At 41.0% G+C, this 15832-nt stretch overlaps 1 protein-coding gene and 2 non-coding genes across 7 annotated transcripts in view; all 3 read left to right on the top strand.

The window, feature by feature from the left end:
- Positions 1-11552, top strand: part of Phf8 (PHD finger protein 8) — a 75089-nt gene extending 63537 nt beyond the window's left edge. For all 5 annotated transcript variants that reach the window (XM_047536234.1, XM_047536238.1, XM_047536236.1 and 2 more), the window contains 3 exons: positions 4882-4991; positions 8833-9169; positions 10062-11552. In XM_047536234.1, the coding sequence (XP_047392190.1) occupies positions 4882-4991; positions 8833-9169; positions 10062-10150 (536 nt within the window). In that variant the 3' untranslated portion in view covers positions 10151-11552. The remainder of the gene's footprint in view (positions 1-4881; positions 4992-8832; positions 9170-10061) is intronic.
- Positions 3120-3226, top strand: LOC124972799 (U6 spliceosomal RNA). The gene has a single exon (XR_007106573.1). It is a non-coding gene; the product is annotated as a U6 spliceosomal RNA (small nuclear RNA).
- A 3225-nt stretch (positions 11553-14777) lies between the features above and the next one.
- Positions 14778-14851, top strand: Trnaa-ugc (transfer RNA alanine (anticodon UGC)). The gene has a single exon. It is a non-coding gene; the product is annotated as a tRNA-Ala (tRNA).
- The last annotated feature ends 981 nt before the right edge of the window (positions 14852-15832 follow it).

Below are 15832 nucleotides of genomic sequence, written 5' to 3'. Positions count from 1 at the left end.
TCACCTGAAGCAGCTGTGACATTAAGCACTTGCCTTTAAACATTTTCATAAATTCCCCCTAGGGAGAGACTTTTAGTACAAGGCTTTAAAGGAAAGCACTAGCTCCTTTCTGCTTGCTACTGGGAATGTGGAGTGTTATTTTTCCAGGATACTACTGAGCTGGGAGAAGGTGGATGTGTCTAGTTCAAGTTAAATACCATAAAGCTCCCTGTTCTTTTTTTTTTTTTAAAACAATGTACATTAAGTAAAGGCATACCATTTGTGTAATCATACATTTACATAGGGTAATGGTGTTTGATTCATTCTGTTATTTTTTCCTTCCCCCCACCCCTCCCACTGGTCTTTTCCCTCTATAGGGTCCCTCCTTCCTCCATTCTTGCCCCCTCCCACCCCACCCTAGCTCCCTGTTCTTAGATTGAGCTGTTTGTCTTGAATAAATGCTCTTCCAAGTTTCTGTAAGCCTTTGGTTAATTTCTAGAGTTTTGATAAAGCTCACTGTGACAACTTAAAAAAAATTTTTAGGTGTAGATGACACAATACCTTTATATATTTATATGTGGTGCTGAGGATCAACCTAAGTGCCTCACACATGCTTGGAAAGTGCTCTACCACTGAGCTACAACCCCAGTCCAACAATTTTTTTTAATACCACAGATTGAACCTAGGGCACTTAACCACTGAATCACATCCCCAGCCCTTTTTAAAAATATTTTTTTTGTTGTAGATGAGAACCCAGTACCTTTATTTTATTTATTTATTTATTTTTATATGGTGCTGAGGATCAAACCCAGTGCCTCACATGTGCTAGGCATGTGCTCTGCCAACTGAGATAAAACCCCAGCACCCCCAGTCCTTTTTTATTTTTTATTTTGAGACAGGGTCTCTTAGTTGTTACTTAGATCCTCACTAAGTTGCTAAAACTGGCTTTGAACCTGCTATCCTCCTGCCTCAACCTCCCTAGCTGCTGGGATAACAGGTGTGAACCCCTGTGCCAGGCTTATTGTGACAATTTTTACTAGCTTTCTCATTTTTATTGAGGAATAAATTTTTAGAGATTCTTAACTTTGCCATTTTTACTGATATCACCCATGATGACATCTCATCCCAATACTTCAGTATACATCTCTCAAAATACCATTTTTTTTCATAACTAAAGTATCATTATTTAATCCAAGTCTAACTCTTATTTCTTAATATCATCTAATACCAAGTTCTTCTTCAGATTTCCCCTAGATGTACCAAAATGATTTTGTATATTTGATTTACTCAAGCCAGGATCAACTTGGGAGCTACATATTATGTTTGGTTTTGATAATCTCTTAGCCTCATTCATTAGTATAAAATTTTTATTATGACAGTTTTTAAGCATACATAAAGGTAGAAAGATGCATATAGTACATGAACACCATTCATATCAACCAAGATCTGGATTCTACAACTTTAACATTTTTGCCATAGTTACTTCATACATCTTTATATATCTTTCTGGTTATCTACTTTATATATCTTTCTGGTTATCTATAGTTTTTTTCCCCAAGTCACTTCAGAGTAATACACAACAATCAATATATTTTACCCATTAATACTTCAGTATCTCCTAGGAATAAGGACAGTTCTTTGTGACCACACAACTTTTTTCATACTTAAAGTTAATATTTCCCTAAGATCTATAATACCTAGTCTATAACCACATCTTCCCAACTGTCCTCCCAAAATATTTTTTATAGATTGCTCTTTCGTCTCCAGAACTCAGGTCCAGTCAAGGAGGGTTTGTTTCCTTCTTAATTAAAACAACCTCCATTTTCTCATGTTCATATATTAAATGGGAATTTGGAAAAGGCACAGTGGGGAGAGTTCTTTTGTACACTGTGATATCTATGGCTTCAGCTGGAAAAGACTTTGAAGACCTGATGTCCAAGAGTTTGAATCATCTTAAGTCTCACATGTCTGATACCTGACCTAGGAGGACTCAAAGAGTGAAAAGTACCAGCATATGCTCTTTCCGTGTGACTAATTTCCTGGATGCCACATGGTTTCAAAACAGTCACTTCTTATGTAGTAGCTTAAGTCTCCCAAGTATAAGTGTTCCAGGAAATTCTATGGAAATTGAAATTGCCTTTCCTGACCTAGCCTTAACATTCACACAGTGTCACTTCTTCCATAATGTATAGGGTACAAATGAACCTACTTAGAATCAAATGGGTGGGTGGGTTGGGGGAGACATAGGCCCCTATCAGTAGGAAATGTTTCAAAGAATATGGGGCCATATTTTAAAACTACCACATGTATAAAACTGTAGAAAGCAAAGATACCCAAGAATTTATGACCAAAAATTATGTATTATTTTTGCTAGTTTACTTCAGATCAAGTTATAAACAAACATCACCATTAAAGAAAAAATTTAAGCCTCCTGAGTTGCCTGTCTAGAACCTGCTTGCTGCTTATCCAGAAATCCCCCTTTGTAATAACAGTAACTATCCAGCCAAGGAATTTTTATATCTAGGTCAGCACCACCACGTTTTTATTCTATGACGTTAGTAACCACCAGTGAAAGTGAACAGTTATCAAGATTTTGCTGTTTATCCTTCATGTCCCTTTTTTCTTTGCTTTAAAGCAACCCCTAGATATTATGTTGTCATTTCCCACCATGTATTTCAGTATGCATTTCTAGAAGATGTGGACATTTTCTCATATAGCCATAATTCCATTGTACATAAGGAAATTAATGATTATTCAGTAATTCTTTGATGTTCTTTTAATCTAAGCTCATAATCAAATTTCCTAAATTGTCTAACCCAAACAAAGATACTTTTACAATGAATCTGTTTAAATCAGGATCTAAATAGGGTTCACATGGCATTTGGCTATCTTGCCTTTTAAATCTTCTTCTATAACAGCTGGGCATGGTGGTGCTTGCCTGTAATCCCAGTTACTAGGGAGACTGAGCGTGATTGCAGGTTTGAGGCTAGCCTCAGCAACTTAGTGAAGCCCTGTGCAACTTAACAAGACCTTGTCTCAAAATTTAAAAAATATAAAAATCAAAAAGACCGAGGATGTAGCTCAGTGGTAAAGTGCCCCTGGGTTCAATTCCTCCTACTTCAATAAATAAATCTTTAATAGTGCTCACTTCAGCAGCACATACACTAGAATTGGAATGATACAGAGAAGATTAGCATGACCCCTATGCAAGAATGACACACAAATTTGTGAAGCATTCCATAATTTTAAAAAACTATAACAGTTCCCTTTATTTTATCCTATTTTTGTTTTAGAAGATGGTATAATGACCCTGTAGTTCTTCTCACCTTCTAGATTTGTCTGTTCACTTCTGTATGGCATTGGCTTTTTTAAGAGATTAGGCCAGTTATGTGATATACAGAATGTTTGCTTGTTTTCTCAAGGTATTATTTAATTTTTTTTCTTTTTTCCTTGTGTTTCTTAAATACTGGAAATAACATGAATGACTTGCTTTATTTTAGCACCTTAGCAACTTTCCAGGTGGACCTTTGAATTTCCTATTGCATCACATCAAGAATACATGATATTGTGTGTATTAGTGACACTAAAGTTAGTACATAGTTAACTGTGCTAAATATACTAAGGTAGTGATCTTATCTCACTATTGTAAAGTTAGGTTTTGTTCTTGAGATTGGCAAGTTTCCTGTGAAGTAATACTTTGGTAGTGTGTGAATATCTAATTCTCTAGAAGCCGTTGTTTCATTAGGGCTTGCAAATTTGTGATTTTTCTAATTCTGTTATTTCTTCTACATTTTTAACTGGCATTTTTCTGTAAAGGACAGCTGTCCCTCATCATCTGGGGCTATTTGGTTATTTTGAAATATGCTTCCTATTGAAAAGGTGGAATAAATAACTACTTTTGATTTAATGAGTTAAAGGTACTATATAAAAGTGTTACATAAGTGTTACGATCTTGTTCATAGACAGAACAACACACATCAACATTATCAGACCAGGTGGTACAAGTCACTTATGTATCAAGTGACTTGTACAGATCATAAGTTCAAATGAAGGAAAGATGAATGGAACCAGAGAGATCCTAAGGGTTTTGCATAGGAGATTGTTTTCAATATATCTTTGAAGGGTGGGTAAGTTTTGACTAGGCAGACAAAATGGAAGAGCATACTCCAGGCAGTGGAAATGGTAAGGATGAAGGCATAGGGAGGGAGGATGAGCTATACATACTGTGAGGTATAATAAGGAAGCTATCTGTCTAGAGAAAATGAGAATATGGGTGCCTTAGTCCATTTTCTTAAGCTATACCAGAATATCGCAGACTGGGTAAATTCTAAACAATGGCAGTTTATTTGGCTCCTGCTTCTTGAGGCTGTGGTGTTCAAGAGCATGACACTGGTATCTGGTGAAGGCTTTTGTGCTGCATCATCCTGTAGCAGAAGATATCATGTGATGAGAGAGAGAGAGCTAAAATCCCCTTTTTATAACTAACCTGCTTCCACAATAACAGCTTTAATCCATTCACCATGACCTAATTAGCTCTTAAAAGTTCTACCTTCTAATACCATTAAAGTGGCAAATAAATTTCCACAGGAGTTTTGGAAGGCACATTCAAGCCATAACATTTGGTGTGGAAATAAGGGTAGGGAGGGAGGTAGGCCAGGAGCAATAAACATGGACAACCTTAAATTCCAGGTCAGGTAAGTGAACTTTTATTCTTTAATTAGTGTGTGCTTTGGATAGTTGTAAATTATCTTCTTACCTTATAGGAGGCAAAACCTGGCTTTTTGAAAAGCTGGAAGCAGGAAGACATGTGAAACTGCCTTTGGGAAAGTTGAAGGTGGAGAAAATAGTTGATATGCCCATAAATGTCTCAGAGAGTGACACCTCTTCCTGTTTCCCTTGCAGCCCGTGTGACCCCAACTCTACCCAAGCAGGACCGTCCTGTACGTGAGGGGACCCGGGTTGCTTCCATTGAGACAGGTTTGGCTGCAGCAGCTGCAAAGCTGGCCCAGCAGGTAGGTGCCAGGTAGTGGCCCTGCTAGTGATCCCAGTTTGACTAAGATCCTCAAAAGTCAAACCTTCAGGCTGATAAGATTTCACAGCTGTCTCAGTGGGGTATGGGAAACCTTTGATCTTTATCCTTGGCAATATTCCAGCCCCCTCCTATATCCTTCATATCCTAGCTCTAAGACAAGTTACTTCCACAGGTTATGTAGTTGACATGATTTAGGACCAAAGAAAATATGGGGCCAGAGAAAAACCCTTGCTAATATTACTTGCCTTTCTTGGGTGTATTAAAAAAACCCTCAGATCTGTCCTTTGCCTTCACATGAAGTGCCATGCCAAGGAGGTGACTCAGCTGAATACACTTAAGTTTTTGATCACCCACCAGTATAGGAATTTGGTCTATTAGAAAGAGGTTTTTCTTGTTCTCTTTACCAAATACTGTTACCTTGATTTTTATCCCCTGCTTCTGAAGAAAACAGCTACTGTTTTTTTGGTCCTAAAGGGTCATCTTCACTACAATTAAATTTACCTCTTAGCATTACAGTTTACAAAGTTCTTTGACTTGTAATATGCTCAGAAACCAAAGAAGCATTTGGAGGTAAATCTTCTTGTTCTTATCAAAATTTCTTTAGTTCCTCATCCTACATCCTTTAGCATAGAGCATTATCAAGCTAATTCTAGATTAGGTGCTTCCATGTACAATGTCTAATGTAATATGCCCAGTAGCCTTGTTCAATAGGTGATATTTTCATCATTTTACAGGTGAAGAAAATGAGGCTCACTTTAAGTGACTAGTCCAGGATAAGACAGCCAGTAAATGAAGGAGACAAGATTCAAACTCATATCCTCTAACTTCAAATTTCATGTTACTTGGATATTTAAATAAAGTGAAATAATTAAATGTAATTACATCCTATTTAAATTAAATTTAAAAGAATGTTTTCATATGATGTTCTATGGAGCCATAGAGTTTCTTAGAAATGTTTCAGAGGCTGTTGTTGGTAGCCAGCAGAGACTGAGCAGGCCAGGTGGCCCTTCAAAATTTCTCTGTTATGTATATCCCAGTGCCATGTAAGATGTAATTTGAAAGAAAAAGTGTGGGGGGGGGCAGTTTACCACTTTAAATAAACAGATGAATTAAAGGTGTGAAAACTATTCTTAGTGCCTTCTTAGGAGTAACTTCTGTTTGGGATGATTAGGGATTACTTCAAAGAAGAGGTTTTAAAATTGCAGAGGGCTTTTGCAGGCTAAAGTTTTGGTAGGAGACAGGAAGCCATTCCAGGAGAAGGGAAATCCTTGGTGCATTAAACAAGGACCTCTTCATTTGGTTTCTAGTCACTTCTCCTTGCTGACCTCCTGCCAGCCCCTCATGCACAGCCTTTGCACCAGCCATACTACACTACAGCCAGTACTCTTGATTCACTCCATATATCACATTTTTTTCATGCCTTTGTGTCTTTGCATAAGCCATTCCTTCTGCCCATTGGAAATTGTGCCCTCTCCAATGCTTTACCTGACACCCCTTCACACCACCTACCATCACTTTATTTCACTGGCCTTTTTTGCTTCCATAGCATTGTCTCATAGTGTTTAGGATAAGTGTATTTTTATGTGTGCTTTATTAAACCAGTAATGCTTCAAGTGTAGGGATATATTTAACTTGGCATCCCCACTATGGTAAGCATGTGTATTTATTCAGTGTTGGGATGAGTGAATGAATGAGTGAGTTTTTCTGAATTGGAGGCTTCATATTGGGACATGGGATAAAATAAGTGATGCTTGAAAGAGTGAGTTCTGGAACCAGCCTGCCTGGCTTTGAATCCTAGCTATACCACCTGGATAAGTTATTTAATTTCTCTTTGCTTCAATTTCCTAATAAACTTTCTTAGGATTAAACGAGGTTTTTTGTACAGAGACAGACACACACAAACACAAACTCTTAAATATGGCACTTTGAATGGAGTAAAAACCTAATAAGCATGTTAGCTTCTCATTATCAACATAGGGATTGACTAGATGTAAGTGGCCAGACAGTGGAAGATCAGGACTGTCAGGCCAGAGCATTTGAACTCGGGTGGGGATCTGTTAACAAGACTTTTTTCAGGGGGATACCAGGGAATGAACTTAGGGACACTGACCACTGAGCCACATCCCCAGCCCTATTTTGTAATTTATTTAGAGACAGGGTCTTTTGCTGGGGCTGGTTTTGAACTCTTGATCCTCCTGCCCCAGCCTCCCAAGCTGCTGGGATTACAGGCATGTGTCACTGGACCTGGCCTGCTAACAGGTTTTTCAGCCAAGAAATTGGAAAGGTGAAAATGTTCCCATGTTAAGACAATGTAATCATCTATAGGGGTATCTGGATAAATTATATGAGAAAGAGACTGGCCGCAAAGGTATAAAAGTTTAGGCAAGGTGATCTAGATATGACGAAATAGTTTCTGGAATCATGAGAGAAAAAGGTACAGAAACACTATTCCTGATATGGGTGGAATAGCAGTGTGGCTGAAAAAAGATATTCTGAAGCCAAATGGCTTGGGTCTGAATCCCAACTTGGTCATGTACTGGTCCTGTGACTTTGGCAAAATGGCTTAGCCTTTCTTTGCCAGTTTCTTCATTCTAAAGTGGGATTATATTTCTTCTCAAGTTCTTTTAAGTATTAAATGAGTAATTTAAAATACTGCCTGGCATGTATTACTAATATTATTATTCTTATCCCCAGAAATTGCTATGGTAGCCACAGCCTGTCAGATCCTCCGAAGTCAGGACTAGGTTCGTGTTGCCAAGAGAAGGCAAAGAAATGTAATCACTGAGTTGTTCTTTGTGGCTGTGTAGCATTTCAGAAGGTGAAGTCGTTTACTTGCTCTCAGCACCACCTTTCCAGGTTCTCAGGGCTCCAGATGCCCACTATACAGGTACCCATTATGTAGTGGATAGTAGATCCATAGAGCAATGGATGGATGAAATCCAAGATATTGGAAGAAGTGACATAACTCCTTATTTATACCTTCCATCCAAAATTGAGGTTTTAGATCTGGTGACCTGGAAGATTGTCAAGTCCTCTGTTAGAAGAAAAAGACCAGCAAAATGAAGAAAAGTCATTGTAAGAAATTAAGATAGAATAATAATTTACCACTTGTTGAGTTCCTACCATGCACTATGCATTTTACAGCGTTATTTTATTTAATCTTTCCAACAACCCTGAAGGGTGGACATTATTTTGCCCATTTTACAGATGAGGCAGCTGAAATTCAGAAAGGTTAGTTACTGACCACAGCTATTCAATTTAGGGAGCACAAGCCTGGATTTAAACTCAGGCTTACCTCATTCCAAAGCTAATCATCTGTCTACTGTCAAATGTTCCATTTTGAGAAGTTTGCAGGGTGTGTCTTTAGACAGATCTGGTTAAATATTAAATCCAACTACTTTTCAGCTATTAGACTTTGGAGAAAAGTTACTTAATATTCCTTCACCTCTGTTTTCTTATCTGTAAATAGAGGGATTTTCTTTCTTAGGGCTGTTATGGGGATTATAGGTTAAAGTATTTAAAATACCTCAGCTGCTGGTTTAAATTTAATTGTTATTATAAGTGTTAGGACCCAAACCCAAAGTCTCCAAATTCATTTACAGTTCTCTTGCCACTGTACTGATAAATGGCAGTGATGACTTACGGATGAATGGCACCTCAGGTATTGAAAGGCCTGTGTGTTGTGTGTATGTACAGGCTAGACGTGGTGGGGAGGGGGTAGTGGATTGCAGAACTGTTGACAATTGTCTTGTTCCTTTTCTGGGAAATTCTCTTCTTTGATCCACTCCTGAATCATTCCTCCCACTTGACTTGTGTTTCAGGAGCTACAGAAGGCCCAAAAGAAGAAATATATCAAGAAGAAGCCTTTGCTGAAGGAGGTAGAACAGCCTCGCCCTCAAGACTCCAATCTCAGCATGGCAATACCAACCCCAACACTGGTTACTACACCCCAGCCTCTTGCCTCCTCCTCACCCCTGCCTCCTCCTGAGCCTAAACAAGAGGCTCTGTCTGGAAGTCTTGCTGACCATGAGTATACTGCTCGTCCCAATGCCTTTGGCATGGCCCAAGCAAACCGCAGCACCACACCCATGGCCCCCGGCGTTTTCCTGACCCAGCGTCGCCCTTCAGTTGGCTCCCAGAGCAATCAGGCAGGACAAGGTACAACAGCTATGTGGTAGAAACGAGGGGTTTAAACCCTAAGTGCTTGATCTCATAGGCCATGGAGAGATGTTGACTGATCTTAAGTAGAGATAAGATCAGGTTTTGGTTTAGAAAGATCCTTTTGGTGGCCAGAGAGGAGGGTGGACTGGCAGTAGGAAAGGTAAAATGGAGACACATATATAGATTCAGGCAGGAATTAAGAGAAGTTAAGTTGTGGCCAAGGTAGCAGAAAAGGGAAGGAATATACTGATCAAATATAGAAATAATCTATTAAGACGTAGCACATGATTTCATTTGTTGAGAAAGAAAGAGGCAAGAGAGAGTTAGTTTACATGCTCTCAGCACCAGCTTTCCAGGTTCTCAGGGCTCCAGATGCCCACTATTTCCTCAACTTTTGCCCTCAAAGTTTAAGCCATATAGTCCACAGCTCGAGGGTGCTGAGCTTGGTGGTGATGTTGGGGTTTGATGAAGATAGGAGTTTCTAATGAATAAAAGGCCCTGGGGATGGCAATATCAGGAGCATTGGGCTATAATCACTAACAAGGGCTCTGACTAGCCCTGATGGGTATGATAAAGGGACATGGAAACACACTTATCTCCCTGTAGTTTTGGAAGGAAAGCGATTGGGACCAAAAGAAGTCAGTGGGGAAAAAGAACCAGACAAACTCTAACCAGGGAGTCTTATCTGCTGAAGGAGATCATTCAAGGAAGAATCAAGGCTTGTGGTATTGGATAGAAGTAATTTAGGAGGGCTTCTTGCCCATTATGACCTAAGGATGAAGAAATGTGGGGAGAGGAACAGAGTGGGAGTGGCCTAAGGACAGTTAGTGCTGGAGTTACTGCTGAAGCCTTTGCCATACCCTTTGCTTACGTTTCCCTTCCCCCACAGGAAAGCGTCCCAAAAAGGGCCTGGCCACAGCAAAGCAGAGACTTGGCCGTATCCTGAAAATCCACAGAAATGGCAAGCTACTTCTGTGAGCCGAGTCCCTTGTGTCCCATCCCTCACCCCTTCACCCCCATTGCCTTCTCCGTTGTCAACTTTCGGGGCACTCCTGGATCCTGTTTGCCCCGGACAAGGTGCTGAGGCGCATTGTCCTGCTTTCTTGGGACTGACCAAAGGCATGGACACCCCCATGGATCTTTCCACTGGCTCCCCTCAACTCCCTTTCCCACTTCCACTATGAGCATCCTACCTTCTCTCTATACCCCTGAGAAGCAGGTAAATAGGAGAAGTTTCCAACTTACTAGAACTCTCATTTTTTGTTCCTCCAACCCCATTTCCCTTTCACCTGTTTTGTCTATCTTTTACCTTCTCCCCCACCTCCCACCATATAGCTGGTAGGCAGGATGAGAAGAGGCATGAAGAGAGCCTGGGACCCTGGATATTTCTGTGGCCATGAAGTGGGAGGCCCAGTGAGTGCCCAACACTTTTTGCAACTCCAACCTTCTCTCTAGAGGGCACCCATGCTTCCTTCCCTTTCCCCTCTCTGCCAATCCAGTGGATATGCCCCACCTCCAGACTTGTTTCTGGGAGAAGGCTGTGGTCTCTGCCCCCTCTTGCCAAATACTTCATGGAAAAAAGAGGAGGGCCCAGAGTCCCCTTACTGCCCCACTGTGGGCCATTTCTAGAGGTGGCCTAGAAAGGCTGACTTCATTTATCCTTAGGAAGAAAGGCAATTCCTGTCACTTTTCAAGGTGGGGAGAGGACAGATGCCCAGGTCTTTGACCATGACTTTGTAGCCCATTGGAGGAAGCTACTTATGGTTGGCTGTACATAAAGCCCTTTATCCCAGGATGAGCTCCAGGGATTTATCTGAATTTTAGAGTCCTGCAGAACATTATTCATGTAGCTGTGGCTGGGCTCCAGCAGGTGTAAAATCATCTCCCAGAAACCTGAAAGCACCTGTAACTGAAGCAGATAACCCTGGACCTTTTGGCAAGACAGCCTACCCCTGGGTCCTCCATCAAACCTCCTTACTTCTTTCCCCACCTGAGATCTTAGTCTGAAGAAGACCTCAGGATTCATATCTTCACTCCTGGACCTTTGCACTTGCAGACCATAGGTCAGCACTTAAGCCGAGTGCAGATGGACCACTCACTCATGAGCCCAAGTCTGGGAGAAGAGATGCCCATCTTGAAGGAGCAAATCATCTGATCCTCCCTTCCCCTCTTTCCTTTGTGTATTCTTTCCATTGTCCAGACAGTGCTCCAACCTCCCTCTTGTCTTGCCTCACTGGCAATCTGAACTTGATGGAGAATATTCCTTTTCCCACCCCATTTTGGCACTGCCCAAGTGGAGTGTATCCTTGTCCTCTACCCTCCACTCCAACCTCACCCCAGCTTGTCTCAAGCTTCTGGGGAATTTAACAGCTATCATGCAGGCCACAGGGAATTTGTGAGGCTTCCTTTGTCGTCTTTGTGTCTTTAATTTTCTCTCTTCTCCACAGCCCTGCCTCTACTGTCCTTCCTTGGAATCAGGGGTCCCTTAGCCTGTTTGCTTTTTCTACCGGGGACCCCAGGGGCCAAGCAGTCCTCTATCTAGTCACACCAAAGGCAAAAAGCCTGGCTACCTCCCCCCTAGCACGAGAGGTCCCTATTCCCCTTTCCTCTGTTTCTACCCAGCTTTGCTTATCTTGGGGATTTCAAGGCAGCAGGGGGTAGTAAGGGGAGGGCAGGAGAAGCCTTTGTCCCTGTGTAGGCAAGTGCCTGACTAGACACTGACTGCTGTCACCAAGACCTGGTCCCCAGCCCTTTTGCCCATTAACACCCCTTCTCGATCTTTCAAAGGCAGCTAATTGCTAGCAAATCCCCCTGATTCCTGGCCTCTTTCTCCTCTGTTTCTTTGTTAGAAGTTTCTGTGGAGCTAAAACCCAGCCTCCATTTGACTGGGTTCATTTAGTTTAGTTGGGTTCTCAAGAGTCTTCTGTTTGTTGTTTTGTCTTGTTTCCAATGAAAAGCAAGTTTACCCTCAGAGTTATGCTTTTCCAAAGAGGCTAGTGGTTTTTTGTTTGTTTGTTTGTTTGTTTGTTTGTTTTGTTTTGTAATGTTTCAGGTTCTAAGTGAAGTGAGTTGGGGAGGGGTTGGAAGTGATAGTAAACAAGGTTTAGAACATGGTGAGATAGTTAACTCTGATCTCCAATCCCCGGTAGAGAACTGGGGGTGAGAGAGGGGGCAGGGAGAGAGGATTTCTATTCACCTTTAATATATTTTTACAAAAAAAGCAAACAATTTAAAAACAAACCCACCGCTTCTGTACATGTCTAAATATATTTTTAGAAGTGGGTAGGATTGTGAATTTCTGATGCAGGGCCTTTTTATAAATAGGTTAGAGTAGTATCATCCGGATTCTCTGTTGTTTTTTTTCCCCTGTTTTTTTCTTATGTTGTGTTACTAATGTAATTTATATTTTTTTTAGATCCTCCCTTTCCTATAGAGATAAAAGTGATTTATCTTGGCAATTGCTTTGCTTGGCATTCTTTTTTATGGGTGGTGGTGGTGGTGGTGGTGGTGGTGGTGGTGGTGGTGGTGAGGATGGTGGTGATGGTGGTGTGGTCATCCAGGAGTGATGCCTTCTCTTTCTCTCTCCATCAGCAAGTTATCAGTGGGCATTTTCATGGTGCCCAGCCTTATACCTTAGGTGAGAAGAGAACAGGATTCCTGCCCTCAGGAGGGACACATCTGAAGCAGATAATCAGAAGTATAGTGAACAGAAAAGAAAGGGTACAGCAAACCAAAGGGGCCTGACCAGTTCAATGGTAATGCTTTCCATAGCATCCTTGGAATATTTTTATTGGCTACACCTGTGTCCTCTTTCAGTGAGTTTGGGAAACCCCCCACACACTTTCTGACATCTCCTTCAGGCATTTTAATCTGAACTTGACTACTGTGCCAGATCTAACACATCATGTTTGTTTCCTTGTGCCAGGTGCTGTTCTTAAAGTGTGCGTGTGTGTGAGTGTGTATGTGTGTGTGTGAGGTGGGGGGGACTGTCTTAGTTGTTTCATCTTCACTAACACTCTCATCCTACCAGAGAGGAAACAGGCAAAGTAACGTTCCATCATAACACATATAATAAGTTCTGTTTCTAGAATCAGTTCTTATCACTTTGTTCTGTGGCTTCTCACTGATAACCATAACCTTTTATTAAGTGCCTTTGGGTGATAGGCATGGGTTAGAGATTTTACTTAGTATATCTCATTTAATCCTCACTGATAATCCTGTGAGGTAATTAACCCTATTTTTAGTTAAGGAGACAAACTTCTAGTGGTCATCCACAGTAGGATCTGCTCAATTCCAAAAAATATGTTATTTCTCCTATGCTGTGTTAAAAAAATTGTTTGAGGCTCAGTAAACAGATACTTATATTGACCATTTGTTGTGTGCAAGGTACAGCATTGAGAGTTGTGTCCTGAGCAGAGCCACCAGTATGATATTAGGAACCTCATTTTCAAATTCACTACCTTTTAGGGACTCTGTATGGCCCAGGATAGGCTGCTTACTGTCTGTGGATCATCTGTAAAATAAGGAGTTTGAACTTAGTCAAGATTTCTTCTTGTAGAGATTTTGCTTCTGTGAGTCTGGGTGATGCTCTCTGGGGTTGACAGCTACTGCCTAAATGACATCTTCTACTTCTCACAATTTTGAGTCTCAGCATAGACAGAGTCTGGATTAAAAAAATTCATGTCTGGCATATAGGGAGCTGTATCTTTTGGTAGAGGCAACAGGACAGAGGAATAATTTCAAAGTCTTTGTAGGAATGGTGGTCTGGATTCTGTTTGTCACCAACTCCCACCCTCTCAGGGACAAAAACCACTTTCACCAGCCTCAGGTTAGAGAATAAGCTGTAGTCTCAGTTCCCTAGTCCTCAGTCTAGGTATGTACCAGAACATCAGAGGCTTCTATCTAAAAATTGGGAGGGAAACAAGGCCCCTGACTTCTGTTTTCCCTCCTTCCAAAACAGAATGGAAATGTTATAGGACTTGCTAAGAGCTCTCTTTCTCAATGACTAACCTGATAATTTGGGGGAGTATCTTCATCCATTTTTGTGTAGCTGTAAGAAAATATCTGAGACTGACCAAGGCAATGTGCTCTTTCACTTCATGGTGGAAAAGCAGAAGAGACCTGGCAAGTACAAGAGGAGCATGTGTGTGAGAGTAAGGGGCAGTGCCAGGCTTGCTTTAGAACATACTCAGAGAACTAATCTCAATCTCAAGAGAACTATCCCAGTCTCTTGAGAAAGACACTAATCCTTTTATGAGGGCACTGCCCTAGTGACCCAATACCTCCCAAAGGCCCTACCTCTCAACACCCCTACGTTGGCAACCAAATTTCAACATGAATTTGTGCAGGGGCAAACCATATCCAAACCATAGTAGGGAAATTTCTTTTGGGAGTCTTACAGTTTCTCCATTTGCCAAATGGAATTATCTAAACTATGAAGCCCTCTAGAAGCTTGGTTGTCCCCTACCTTCTTAGCGCCCTTGATATCCAAACTGAATCCTCTAACCCTAACTTGTCCTAAGTATAGATCCCCATTTCTGCTTGCTCATGTTGTATCTTCCTGCCTCAACTATACAGGACCCTCCATCAAGACCCTGTTCTGGGCTGGGGATATAGCTCAGTTGGTAGAGTGTTTGCCTTGCAAGCACAAGGCCCTGGGTTCAATCCCCAGTACCGCAAAAAAAAAAAAGGACCCTGTTCATACTGAGTTGACTGAAATGGAACTTGTCCTCCAGTAAATTGAGTGGAGAAGAGCACCATATATCATAACACAGTGAGAGATGTGGGTATGGATATTAGGCAGGAAATCCATCCTAAGATTCAGGGAAGGCTTCTAGTTGGGTGATACCTGAGCTGAAGAATTAAAAGCAACTATTGAGTCAGGAAGAATATTCCAAGTCAAGGCAATATTAATAAAAACAAATAGTGGGGGAGCATGTGTTTAAATGCAAGCAGTGTAGTATACCCGCAGCTGTGGTTTTAACCAGGGTGAGGGTACATAAGTAGAATCTCCAAAAGGAAATGTGTAGTTTGAAAAGGCATATAATCATAATTGATTAGTTTTTAGCCATAATACTTAACTTAAAACTTCAGATAATAGAGAATCGATAATTTTGACATTTGTGAGAAGATCTGGCTTTCCCCATGAATAATAGAACCATTAAAAGGTTTTAAGCAGAAAGTAGCATGATCCAACTTGTTTGTAAAAAGGATCTCTTTAGGTGTAAGTTAGGATGGGGTTGCAACTGAAGTAAGGAGGCTAGTGAGGAAGTTATTTACAGGAGATACAGGGTAGATCTAACCTTATGCTCTATCAAATGCCATTTCTGTAAGGAAGCCTTCAACCACCTGTCCAGTCAACCCTGACCTTGTCTTTCACTTCTAAATTCCATAAAGGGCAGGCACCCCAGGCTTACCAAGAGACAGAACCAAAGGATTGGCCACTCCGCCCAAGAGACAGAATGGACTCTTCTATCACCTCAGCTTTGTAACTTAGTTCACTTTCCTAAACCCTCTTCTTTTCCACAGGGCCACATCATAATGCCAGAATTCATCGATGAATGTGGTAAGAGAGAGAGAATACCCGTTTTATATATTCTCTTTTTTTTTTGTGATGCTGGGGATCGAACTGAGGGCCTTGTGCTTGCAAGGCAAGCACTC

Source organism: Sciurus carolinensis, chromosome X (genome assembly GCF_902686445.1).
Source record: "Sciurus carolinensis chromosome X, mSciCar1.2, whole genome shotgun sequence".
NCBI lineage: Eukaryota > Metazoa > Chordata > Mammalia > Rodentia > Sciuridae > Sciurus > Sciurus carolinensis.
The sequence above is the reverse complement of the archived record's forward strand: the minus strand, read 5'-3'. Positions and strand labels throughout refer to the sequence as shown.